This window comes from Oenanthe melanoleuca, chromosome 14 (genome assembly GCF_029582105.1).
Source record: "Oenanthe melanoleuca isolate GR-GAL-2019-014 chromosome 14, OMel1.0, whole genome shotgun sequence".
Taxonomy (NCBI): Eukaryota; Metazoa; Chordata; class Aves; order Passeriformes; family Muscicapidae; genus Oenanthe; species Oenanthe melanoleuca.
The window spans coordinates 273,728-286,379 of record NC_079348.1 but is presented as its reverse complement, the minus strand read 5'-3'; the positions used below and the strand labels follow the sequence as shown (position 1 = coordinate 286,379).

Sequence of the window (12,652 nt, the reverse complement as noted above, 5' to 3'; positions counted from 1 at the left end):
ATTCAATATTTTCATCAGTTTTGGTAATGAAATAGAAAGTATATATACAAGATTTGTGATATTATTCCGGGAAAGATTTTAGTCACTTGGGGAGACAAAAATGAGAAAAAATATTTTGACATATTTGAAATACACTCTAAATAATATGAAATTACATAAAGTGTGAAGTATTGCATTTCAAATTAGAAAGGAAATGTATTGATATAAACTCTGAAATAATAGGTTACTAGCAATATATTGAAATAGAATGTGAGAGCTACAGGGTACCAGAATTTGCAAAATGAATCAATAGTGAGATGTTACTGCAAATAAATACTATTTTAGCAGATGATGACATGCAGAATTGGAGAGCGGCAGCTGTACTTATTTCATTCTACGTGTAACAAATGAGGATGCAGTTGAATAATGTATCGAAGTCTAGGCATGATGCCTACAGGAAGATGTGAAGCAGCTGGAGAGAATCGGGGGAGGTAAACGCTGCCCGTGGTGGGGGACGTGGGAGAAACCGCCCGCGGCGTCCGGCATCGGTCAGCAGGGGGCGGCCACGAGCCGAGGGGTATCGTGCTGAGCCGGGGAGCGGGGACAGTGACACTGAGAGCGGGGACACTGCCCGGGGAGCGGGGTCAGTGACACTGAGAGCTGGGACACTGACACTGAGAGCGGGGCCACTGGCACTGAGAGCGGGGCCACTGGCACTGAGAGCAGGGCCACTGACACTGAGAGCGGGGACACTGCCCGGGGAGCGGGGTCAGTGACACTGAGAGCAGGGACACTGACACTGAGAGCGGGGACACTGACACTGAGAGCGGGGCCACTGGCACTGAGAGCGGGGACACTGACACTGAGAGCAGGGACACTGGCACTGAGAGCGGGGCCACTGACACTGAGAGCAGGGACACTGACACTGAGAGCAGGGACACTGGCACTGAGAGCGGGGCCACTGACACTGAGAGCAGGGACACTGGCACTGAGAGCAGGGACACTGACACTGAGAGCGGGGCCACTGACACTGAGAGCAGGGACACTGACACTGAGAGCAGGGACACTGGCACTGAGAGCGGGGCCACTGACACTGAGAGCAGGGACACTGGCACTGAGAGCAGGGACACTGACACTGAGAGCGGGGCCACTGGCACTGTGAGCAGGGCCACTGGCACTGTGAGCAGGGCCACTGACACTGAGAGCGGGGACACTGGCACTGAGAGCGGGGACACTGACACTGAGAGCAGGGACACTGACACTGAGAGCGGGGACACTGACACTGAGAGCAGGGACACTGACACTGTGAGCAGGGACACTGACACTGAGAGCAGGGACACTGACACTGTGAGCGGGGACACTGACACTGAGAGCGGGGACACTGCCCAGGGAGCGGGGACACTGACACTGAGAGCGGGGCCACTGACACTGTGAGCAGGGACACTGACACTGAGAGCGGGGACACTGCCCAGGGAGCGGGGACACTGACACTGAGAGCGGGGACACTGACACTGAGAGCAGGGACACTGACACTGAGAGCGGGGACACTGGCACTGAGAGCAGGGTCACTGACACTGTGAGCAGGGACACTGACACTGAGAGCGGGGACACTGCCCAGGGAGCGGGGACACTGACACTGAGAGCGGGGACACTGGCACTGAGAGCAGGGACACTGACACTGAGAGCGGGGCCACTGGCACTGTGAGCGGGAACACTGCCCGGGGAGCGGGGACACTGACACTGAGAGCGGGGACACCGCCAAAACTTAATCCTCTCCAAACATAACCTACCTGAAGGCCGAGCCCAAAAGCCATACAGGAAGCAAGACAAAAACGAAACTGAAGACGAGCTGTGTCACTCAGACCTAGGTGGAGACTAAACCGAGCTCCCATACCCTGGGCAGTTTATGGAGTAGAACTCCCAGGTGGGACAACCAAACCAAACCAAACCAAACCAAACCAAACCAAACCAAAACAAAACAACAACCTCCAAACACACTGCCGAAAAACTAACTTACAATTAAACCGAAATCTCTGTCACAGAACATTTTCAGCTCCTTAGTGGCTTACAAGGACTACTTAAATATCTTCCAAAATAGTTTCTTTTGGCAGAACTCAAAAGAAAAAAAGGTGAAAAATGCTGTCTAGTTTGTTCTGGTTGCAGATAATATATATCATGCACTCAGTAGTCCCAGGATATGCGGTTTGAACCAGAACCAATATTATGTCTCCTTATTAGACTATAGTTCTCTATCTTCCTTTATTGAAGGATATGTGTCACTCTTAGAGACAAAAGTCAGCCTTAGAATAGTTCAGAGATTCTGTAAGGAGCTGTGAAAAACCATAGCTTGAACCTCCTAATACCAGACAATGACAACAAAAAAACTCCAAAAAACAACAACAACAAAAAAAAACCCCTACCAAAAATACAAAAACAAGCAAACAAAAAAAAAAAAAAAAAAAAAAACCAAAACAAAAAAACCCTAAGAAGAAAAAAACACAAAGCAAAAGAACAGCGGAAAAAATGGTGGAGGGGAGGGCCTACAGTCTGCTTTTTTTTAGAAATGTGTAGTATTTCAGTGGCTGAATAAAAAGGAGGCTTTATTTTTCCAAAGACCTAATTGTAAAGAAGAGGCATTTTGATTTTAGCTACAACAACTAATATATTCAAGTAATTCCATAAAAACAACTAAAAGTTTTCCCTCACCTGGAGAACTGCTGATGCTGGAATGTAATTTCAGCCTCTTAACCTGTCATCATCTGCAGACTCAGTTCTTCTAGTCTTCCTGTCTTGCCCAAATGGACACAAGCAGCAGTGTCTTTGACTTTTCATTTCTCTCACATAATTTCTGACTACATTAAATCTTTCTGTTTTCTTTTGTTTCTCTATTAAATGAAGTTTTGCACTCTCCCCTCCATAGAAGCCTGACCTGCCTTACTTATATCTGAATATAATTGTTCTCACTCTCATTTTGCTAATACGACTGGTACAGAATACCTTATTAACAAAACAAGATTTAATGAAAATAGTTACATTTCTGTGCAGACATGTTCATAAGAAAGGGCTGTCAAGATCTGATGGGTTTAAGATACAATTGATCTGACAATTTCAGAAAGCATCCCTCAGATTCTGAAGATTTGAAATCTGGGACATATCATCGAACTACACCATGAGGTCTAAAAGTTTGGGATCACCAAAATCCTCCAGGTATGTGGCACTGTTTTACTGATTTTCTCATCCCGGGGAAATTACAGCAACTCTTAATGACAGCATCATCACGTTTTTCTCTTGCCATTAGATTGTGGCGGAGTAATAGGAGCACCCTTGAATACAGTTTTGTATTAAAGTTAAAAGGCACCAAGGAGCATACATGGGATATTTTTTCAGATATCAGAAAAGCTCTTTGCTTACAACACTGAAAACGAATCACTGCTGTCACCTTCTGCAGCTGTCACACAAATCGGATGTTAACTCCTCTTTCTGTTCCTGTTTTTCTCACAGATGAAAACTGCTCACAAGCGTTCTCTGGCTTAGCACACTTTTTGGGAAGGATGTCCTACTTTATTTCTTCTAAATGAAATCTTTCTTTGCCTTGTTAAAACTAGTCTGTGCTGTAAGCAGAGAGACCAGGGAAGTGCTCCAAAGAGGAGGGAATGAATGTATGTGACTGTGTATCGATGTGTCAGCCAGTTCAGATGGATGTGTACGTGTCTCAGTATGCTTGCTAAAACTGTTGAGCTAATTAAATCTAAGAGATGCAACTAAGACTCCAGAAATCTGCTTGATAGATTATTAATCACATATAGGATTTTCTGTGTCTAGGGCAGAAAGTAAACTACCAGAGATTCAGCTCAGAAAGGCTGTACCTGTTGTGCAGATAGGTAAAGGACTCATCACTTGTGGAGAAACAACAGAAGGCCTGGAGAGGCAGTGGGCCTGGCCTGTTCTGTGATTAAGCAAAGGTCATTTGTGCTGTTCTTAGTTTTCACCTTTTTCCATTAAATCAGCCCAGCCACTTGACCTTGAAATAAATTTTTGTTAAAGCAGTACACAAGGCTTAGTTATTGCAAAATAAAAAGTTACAGCCATTCAAGATGATAAAGAACAAGGCCTACTGTCTGATTATGTTCAAACAGAGCAATTACAAATTCTGATCAAATCAGGAACTGCTTTAATTCATCAATATGTTAAGAAGCACAGTAACTTTCATAAGCAAAAATAGTTTCTCATGATTTTATGAAAAGTCACGCATAGTTTTTACAAAATGATGGAGTTTAGAACATGGTTCATCACATCCCAAATGTTGCTGCTTCCAAGAGTTCTGATAGTTCTTCCTGAGGAAAGCAGCAGGTCTGCTGATGCCTCCTTACTCAGGAGTGCTGCTGGATCTTGCAGCCAGGTTAATTTAGGGAAGGGCATAATCTTGTGTCTCTGGGACCACAGATGTTACCAGGGTCAGGGTTTGCCGTGCCTGTAGGGGTAGCATTTGCTAGAGAGGGGACTTAGTCATAATCTTCTTCTGAAGTACAGAAGTTGAGGATGCATTTTAACATGATACATGTTTGAAACTGTCTGCACAGTCACCATTTACATTTACACCATTTACATTTTGCTTGGGAGGACAGTGTTGGGAGGTGATAGGAGAACACAAAGAACTTTGTCGGCAGTGTTGCTCAAGGAAAGTCACTGATCCTTCTGCTGTTTAACATGACTATTGCCATTAGAAAGCTTCAGTAGTTCAGCAGAAATCAAACCGCCTGTGGTGTCATTGTCACACAAAGTACAATAGTCACTACTGCTGAAGGACACATCTGCTACTCCCAAAGATTCTTGAAGCCTAAGAGGGTCACCCTTTCCATGCTGAGAGTGAGAGGGATAATTCCTTCCAACACTAGGGCTCTCAAGGTTGTCTTTAATTATTTCAGAGATTTTCAGGCCGACGGTATCACCAGCATGGTTTGGTGCAAACAATAGTCCCGGCCACAACTCTGTCACTTCTGCTCTTATGTACCTGCTGGGGACATACTGCTGACTTGGACCAGAGGCAAATGCAAAGTTTTCTTCTGCAGTAACCATATCTGTGCTTCCTGTAGGTTTCAATGAGGCTTGGGAAATCAATTCTTGGATGTTTAGATCAGAAATTCTATCTGCATTCACTTTGCTTGAGTTGCTGGCCTCTTCTCTTTCAAGTTGACTACAAGCCTCATTCTGTCCAACCCAGTCCTAATGAAAGCATCAATCAGTTGGGGTCATTTTGCATAGTTATTCCAAAATAACTTTTCTTTCTTTATGGCTTTGGCACGACAACCCAGATGTTTAGTGCAAATCCAACAGGCAAAGCTAGAATAATAGGGTTAAAAACCTACCAGCTAATTTCACAAAATCTTACAAGAAGTTTTACAAGATTACACCACCAGAATATAACACAAGCTGTTGGTATTGCTTTGGTTTTGAAAAGGTGCGCCTTTTGCATTCAGTCTGGGAACCATTGGAGGAATTCCACTTCTAAGGAGCAAGAGGCTGCACAGAAGCTCTGGTGGTTAGCTAGTGTGTGGAAGCAGGAAAATGAGAAACTACAAATTTTCAGGAAGATCAGAACCATGTATTAATAACTCTGCTCAGGAGCTAGAATTATTAATCCTAGAAAAAAAAAATCCACCAGTTATGAACGGAGGGTTGTAAGAAAGAAATGAAATTTATTTCTTACCTTAAAATTCCCGTTGTGTAAACGATAGAGTGGCTGAAAGAAAGCAGCTGGTGTGGGAATGTTAAAGCAGGCGAGGTTTTTTGCCCTAAAGTGAGAAAAGAACACTCAATAAAAATGGAGAGTTTTTCTGTGTTCTCTCTCCATGATACTGGTTGGGTGAACCCCCTCACACTTATGTTAGTAAGATTGCACAAGAAGCCCACTCATCATAATTTCTGACTTTCATGCAATTATTTTTCTGCCACCTGTGCATGCACTTAATGTTTCTAACCTGAAGCACAGTCTCATAAGTTTCTTAGGAATATGTCACAAACTTAATATTCTGGTCTATTACTCATTATATGCACCAAGCTATTTGAACGTTTTTCAGCTTACTTGATCTAAACCAAATGAAAGTTAAAGAGTTCTGGTTTCATTACATTTAGGCAGAGAAATTCTGCCAGGCATCCTTGCCCCTTTATTGGAGTCTATCCTATAAAAATGTTTTAATGAGTGGACATCATGTATTCTGTTTCTCTAAGAATGATGTGTATATGGAGCATAGCAATGTATGCCAAGGCAAAAAAGAAAGAGGTAGCAGATTTACCTATGCTCTGCCAGTATAAAATATTGTAGAGGATGGTTGAACCAAGGTTTTGAAACACTTTTTTCTCTGTACAACTTGATCTCAAATGAATGAGTCAGTTTAGTTTGCCTATATTGGTATTTTACCTACTGACTCCTGCCAGGAATATAACACATGGCTCAGCACTGACATCAGTTTAACCACCTTTGTGTGTTACTGTGTACTTGCACTTTTAATTTATCTACATGAAACTTCACATATTTCCATTGGCCTAAATTTCTTTCTCTCCAAGATACCATCATCCTTGGGCTTTAGCCGAATTTGGGAGATCCAAAGGTACTTTGGTCTCCTTAAGGACTGTGTAGTGGGTCAGGCCGAGGAACAGCTCACATTCCGAGACTGTCAAAAGGCCTTTTGGAAATGACTGAGTCTGTGCAGCAGAAACAGGAAGGAAAAGGGATTTAACAACTCTTGATTTACCCTTTTCAGACCATAAAGATCAAGGGGAACTTAATGAAAATCACATACCTTGAGGAAAGCTTGCAGTTCCAGAATAAATAGAGTAGAGTGGCAAAACTCAGAGGAATGAATAAGTATTGCATAGTTTTGGTATTTAGAATCTTTTCAGAGATTTTTGGGACATCTAGGAAAAGAATCAGCACAAAAATTTTTAATAAAAAGTCTGGAAGTCAAGATAGAACCCCGAATAACCAAGCACTGCAAATAAAACAGGCAGCTAAAGGCCTTAAGGAAAGTAATTTGTCTATGAATACTTGAAGAAAGATAGTTCTGATTAGAAAAGCCTCATTTTATTGTCTATTTTTTATTTTTTTTTTTTAACATGGACATGAAAAGAAATTAAATAAGATGAAAACAACATTCTTTGTACCTGCTCTTTGAAACACTGTTGTCTGGCTCCACTCACTCCACTGACTGTGGTATGAATTCTCATTTTCAGAAATTTTGCAGCGAAGCCTTGCAGCATAAGCAATGCCACTGTGGAGCTCTGTGGCTTCAATTTCTGCCTGTGGCAGTGAACTGGGTAGTGTCTTGTTCCATGCAACCTGCAAAGTGTTACAAAGCATTGCAGTTAATGACACTGGGCAAAAGGATGATCTTTCAAATACTCTTTTTTTGTTGTTTTTTTCCCTTCTTTTTTCTTTTTCGGATTTTCTTGTCTTAGATGCGAGAAGAGGGCCTGAATGATGATGGATGCAGGGTTCATGAGAAGAAAAGTTTTTGAACTTCAGTATTGATGTTTTATGTAAAATCTCTCAGCCTTAATATGGGAAAACAGAAAAGCCAGCTTAAGTCAGCTAGTGCAGAGCCCTGAGCTGATTGGCAAGGCCATTGTACCCAAAAAGCAAGGCAGGGTCACTGTGTGCCTCATCCAGTTACCTCCCAAGACATTCTGTACTCCTTATACTGCAACTCATATTGGAGAATTTCTGCGAGGTACCAAGGCACATTCCCCACACTCCACCATATCTGGCACTTGCTGGCAGTAGTATTGCTCTGGATGTTCAAAGGTGGATCGAGTTTTACTGCAAAGAGAGGAGGTGGGGTTTTTTTCACAGTCTTTGGGACACCACAAAAGAAAATGCATGATTTTAGGCTGACTGAAGTAGTGGGAGAAAAATCTGGGTCTGAAGAGGGATACCAACACTAGCCATAGACCAAGTTAGCTCACAGCATCAGAACAGCTACAGATCTCACATAAATTAATGATAACTCCTAAGGTTAATCCTGCAAGCAAAGAACCACTCTGGATTTCACATCCTGCCCTTACAACATACCACTAATACAGATAGGTTTTGAGCATTTCTATCTAGTACCAGACCCCGGGACATTCCAGTTAAATCCAGGACTCCTCATTGCATAATTTCTTAGAGAAGAATAAAACAACTAAACAAACAAATAATTGAAGCAATCCATTGCAAATTACCCAGGGCACAAGAAAGCACAATGCAGATGAGAAGTATTGTTGAATGGTGCTCCAGAGCCAGCCCCTCTGAAGTGCAGGAAAAGTCAGGATGGAGAGACTCAGCAACTGCCTCCTTACCAGTGCAGCTCACACAGTGCACTCCCAGGGATGGGCAGTCTTGACTGTTTTCATTGTTTTTCCCTTGCCACTCTGAGACATCCTTTGTTAGGCACAAACCAGACCTACCCTGAGGCTGCTGGGCAGAGCTCAGCTCACAGCTGTGCTGGCTCTTACTTACTGTGCTTGCAGGGGCTGTACTCTGCAAAGGCCGTGTATGTGTGATTATGTCCAAAGAAGTTTCCTTGGAGAGAGACTCTGTAACTGTCTGTTTCCAAGATCTCGGTGGCTAAATGGATTGTGCAGTGGTACTGATTCTGCACGCTCCCTGTGGCCCTCAGGTTGCAGCTGGCATTGTGGCCCCTTGACCAGAGGCTAGAAGAATAAAAAGACTGAAAGTTTCTATTAAGTCATACAGTTAAGTGCTTTTCAATTTATGGCAGCTTAGCACAGCACCACACTCTGGAAAACCATGAACCTCTTTGGTCCAGACTGTAAGCAAACTAGCAATCCAAAAAGCCAGATGGATGGCACAGCTGGATAGGGAGGAAGAAGGCACATTTATAACCTTACTGCTGAGTCTCACAGGAGCTGCACAAAGCATCCAGCAGCTGCTCCCTGCTCCCTCTGAAAGTGAGAGAGCTGCTGTCCCTGCAGGAAAGCAGGTAGGTAGGGGGAAGGAGTGGATGGACAGCTGGTTACAGGTGCATAGCACAGAGGGAGCAATAAGCTGTGCATTAAGTCCTCTTTCACTACAAACAAGCCAGTACTGACAGCAAAGCGTGTTGGAAGTTGGTTTGTCTTTTTCTGGTTTAGCCATTTATTGGCAATTTTTTCACATTGCATGTGATCCCACAGGAAACTGGGACATCACAGTTTATCAGCTTGCCCATCTCTCCATAGATTTAAAATCCAGTATTAATGAGAGTTAGGCTATTTTTCACTTAACCATAGCAGAATATGAGGCACGTCAGAGTGGCTTGCCCTCATGTAATGGTTCCTGGTGGTCAAGACAATGTTTCTACATAACCTAAACACATTAATCTCAGGTTATCCTATCAGTTAGCAAACTATTCACCCGATTTCTTCTATTAGAGGAAAAACTATTCAGATAATATTCTAAACATCTTATTAAAGCTTATAACTGGACTTATATTTTTATATTTACTGATATGCATAAAGTCAATAGGTGTTTAATTTCTAGGCAAAAAGAAATTATTAGAAAAAAAGAAATTATTAGAAGCTGATTAGAGAGCTTTATGTAGGATGGGCTCTGGAAGTTCCCAGGTCATGGGGCCCAGAGGCTGGGAAGGGAAGGTTCTCTACTCTGAGATGCCTGCCAGAATGTTCACTGAACCCATGGAGAGCCCCCAGCTGACAGGAGAGCATGCAGTCATGTGCACTTGGCCTTTGCTGCTGACCCTGGGGCTGTGGGACACAATAGAGAGCAGCTTCTGAGGTCTGGGGTGATGAGGGGCAGAGCTAGCTGTGCCACAGGTCTCCTGCTGTGGAGGGATCAAAGCCCACAGCTGGGCTCCATCTCTGCTTCTCAGGCTGGCCTGTCCTGTCCATGGCAGCTCTTGGTGTGCAGCTCTTACTTGGTGAAATGCAGGTGGAAAGGTCCATCACCCACGGGCTCCTCTGTCACCCACGTGCAGATCACGGTGGTCACGTAGTTATTCAGGCAGCTCAGGCTGCCAGGGAGCTCTGCAGGGGAAGGAGACCAGAGCTGGATTCATGCATCACTGGATGCTGCCTTGCTCAATACATCAAATAAATTCAATACTTGCTAATACTTCTATTGCTGACACTGCATCTAGTCTTCCTCATCATGTTCTTACTCTGTTGTACCACACTTCTCTGCATGACATGAGTGTCAGATCACAGAGCAGGGATCTTGGGCAGTGGCTGCACCTTTTCTGGTGCCCAGCTTGTCCAGTGTGTGCTCAGTCCCCATGGCCTGGCATTGTCAGCCAGCTGTACTGGTTCCAGGGCCCTGGGAAAGGGCACTCAACATCTTGGGCTGCACACTGAAGGGTCTATACCTGTCTTTGCACAGTGGTTCTGTTCCAGAATCTGCTCTTACCTGTCCCTCTCCCTGGGCCGAAGAGCAGCGCAGCAGCAATGCACAGCTGGAGGCCCAGCGGCCACACGGCTCCTCCCATGCCAGAGAGTATCTGGAACAGAATCATTGTTAAGAGCAGTTTTGTCCTTATTTCTTCCAGTGGTTGAAGCGTTAGCTGCATGTTTCTGCCGTGCTGACTAAAGCTGATCCTGAATCTGCCAGAGAGGGCACCAACTCAGCTATATAATTTCTTCTATAGGAGCTGTTCTTCTCATGGCAGTAAACAGTATTTTGTGCTAAAGCACCAGCTGCCTGAAAGAAAATCTACAGTTCCTGCAATTTTATCAAGAGTGGGAGAAGATGTGGGTGTTCTTTCTTTCTTCCTGCATTTTTATCATCTGGTTTATGACAATTTAAGAGCAGCAGAGAGCCACAGTGAGCTGGAACCAATGTTCTTGTTTCCCCAAATCCTGTTTCTGACTATATTCAAAACCACATGCTTAGAGAGAATTGTAGCAATAGAGCATAGATGTTAATCTTTGAGCATTCTCAGCCTCCAGACATTTGCAGCTCAGGGGCCTCCTGGAGCAACATTATTTCTTCATATTCAGAAAAGAGGTGCAGAGAATTACTGGTATGATCCTGGTCAAAGCACTCATTGGGAGATACAGAATAGTTAGAGCCTCGTCATTACCACAATTCACTGAAGAGTAGTGTGTGAAGTGAAGTGTAGTGAAGTGAAGTGTGAATGGAGTGAAGTGTAGTGTGAGGGTGTTTGAAGTGTGTCTTTCACGATGTAGGACACTACATCTCTACAAGGTTATACTGGCCTCACTCTCTTTAACCAAAAATTCTGTTCTCTGAATTGTCTCCTGGTGAAGTTTTAATTTAAAAATATACTTTTTCACTAAAAGTTTCTGATTTGATGATTTTATGGCAACATTTAATATGAAGAATATGATCTATTCAGCAGTATGTGATGTTTTAAAAAGATGTTTCTGGTCTGCATTTTTTGCTGTCACCTGAACACAGCAAATGAGCCCAGCACCCCTGCAAGGAGAGTGCTGCTCCAAAGAACCTGAAACCCAGAAAACTTGGAGTGAGTTTGTAGTCAGAGACTGCTAATCAGTATAAACAAAAACAGCTTCTTGAAAATTAAAAAAAAATATTGAAGGAACAATGTTTGTACTACTTAACTAGCATAGATACTGAATTGAGCTTTACAGCTGGGGTAAAAAGAGAGTGGAATGTTCCATCTCAAAAGAGCTTGGGTTAGTTATTATTAGAAAAAATAAAATAAAAACAAACAAACAAACAAAACTTGCCAGAGGTTATGGAGGTTATGATCACTCTTTCAGAAGAAGCTGGGGAAAAGGGAAGGAGTGTCAGGATAGGGAAAAAAATAAGTACAGCATTAGCACAAGTCCAAGTGTATATAGCCTGACTATAGAATAAGATTATGATTTCTAATCAACAAAGGGTCTGAAGTAGTCTTGAATAGAAGTGAGCAAGAAAAAAAACTCTGCTTAGCAAGGACTGTGATATAGTAATCATTAGGATTGTTTTACTGAAGAGATTAAGCAATCTCTTATTAATTCAGTCATGAATTTCACAAAGCTAGGCAACAGCATCCATGTGTAACTTCTGGCATGTGACTATGCCTGCCTATTGTATCCCTTGTCTGAATTAATTTGTAAAATAATTACAGTGTTTCAGAAACTGATCAAGAGAAAAGGAGTATTTCTGGCTTTCACTTCACCACCTCTTCAGTTATGGGTTTTTCATAAATATCCTGTTTTGCTGCAGACTTTCTTCAGGGTGGGGGTTGTGGAGAGGAAGCGTCACCATTAGCTGATTTTAGCTGAGGAGGCTGGGAGGCAAGAAGTCTCTCCTGCTTATCATTCTAATCAGGTTTGCTCTTGGTCCCTGAGTTAAATACAGCAATACTGACTAAATACGAAATAGAGAGAGCTGCATTAAGTAGAATTATACATCTGCTTACAAGAACTTGTTCAGGCACACAAACAAATAAACAAACTTAGGTCAAGATGAGTAAACCAGGACAGAATGTTTCTAGGTAATTACTACTAATTTGATAAACTCCCCTCACTCCCATGCAAGGAGTTCTTTGTTCAGTTCTGCAATGTTTGAAATGTGTTAGACATTTCTGGCTCTCTAGCTCACCTGGAAACAAATACAGTATGTTTAAATGCAAATTTTTGTGTTAGAAGCCAGAAGTGCTAGACACAAGTAGGTAATGGAACACTGAATTCTGAAAGACTTATCAGAAAATAA

General features: G+C 42.9%; 1 protein-coding gene and 1 long non-coding RNA gene across 2 annotated transcripts; one reads left to right on the top strand and one right to left on the bottom strand.

Moving 5' to 3' along the window:
* The first annotated feature begins 322 nt into the window (after positions 1–322).
* On the top strand, positions 323–3,702 carry LOC130259256 (uncharacterized). Its single transcript, XR_008841602.1, has 3 exons — positions 323–470; positions 3,092–3,186; positions 3,481–3,702. It is a non-coding gene; the product is annotated as an uncharacterized LOC130259256 (long non-coding RNA).
* A 478-nt stretch (positions 3,703–4,180) lies between these two features.
* LOC130259400 (interleukin-9 receptor-like) lies at positions 4,181–10,457 on the bottom strand. Its single transcript, XM_056503658.1, has 8 exons — positions 10,379–10,457; positions 9,891–9,999; positions 8,474–8,667; positions 7,650–7,795; positions 7,141–7,315; positions 6,780–6,894; positions 5,687–5,771; positions 4,181–5,202 (listed from the first exon to the last, which is right to left on the bottom strand). The coding sequence occupies exons 1-8, from the start codon at positions 10,455–10,457 to the stop codon at positions 4,663–4,665; spliced, it is 1,443 nt and encodes a 480-aa protein (XP_056359633.1). The 3' UTR covers positions 4,181–4,662.
* Positions 10,458–12,652: the final 2,195 nt, after the last annotated feature.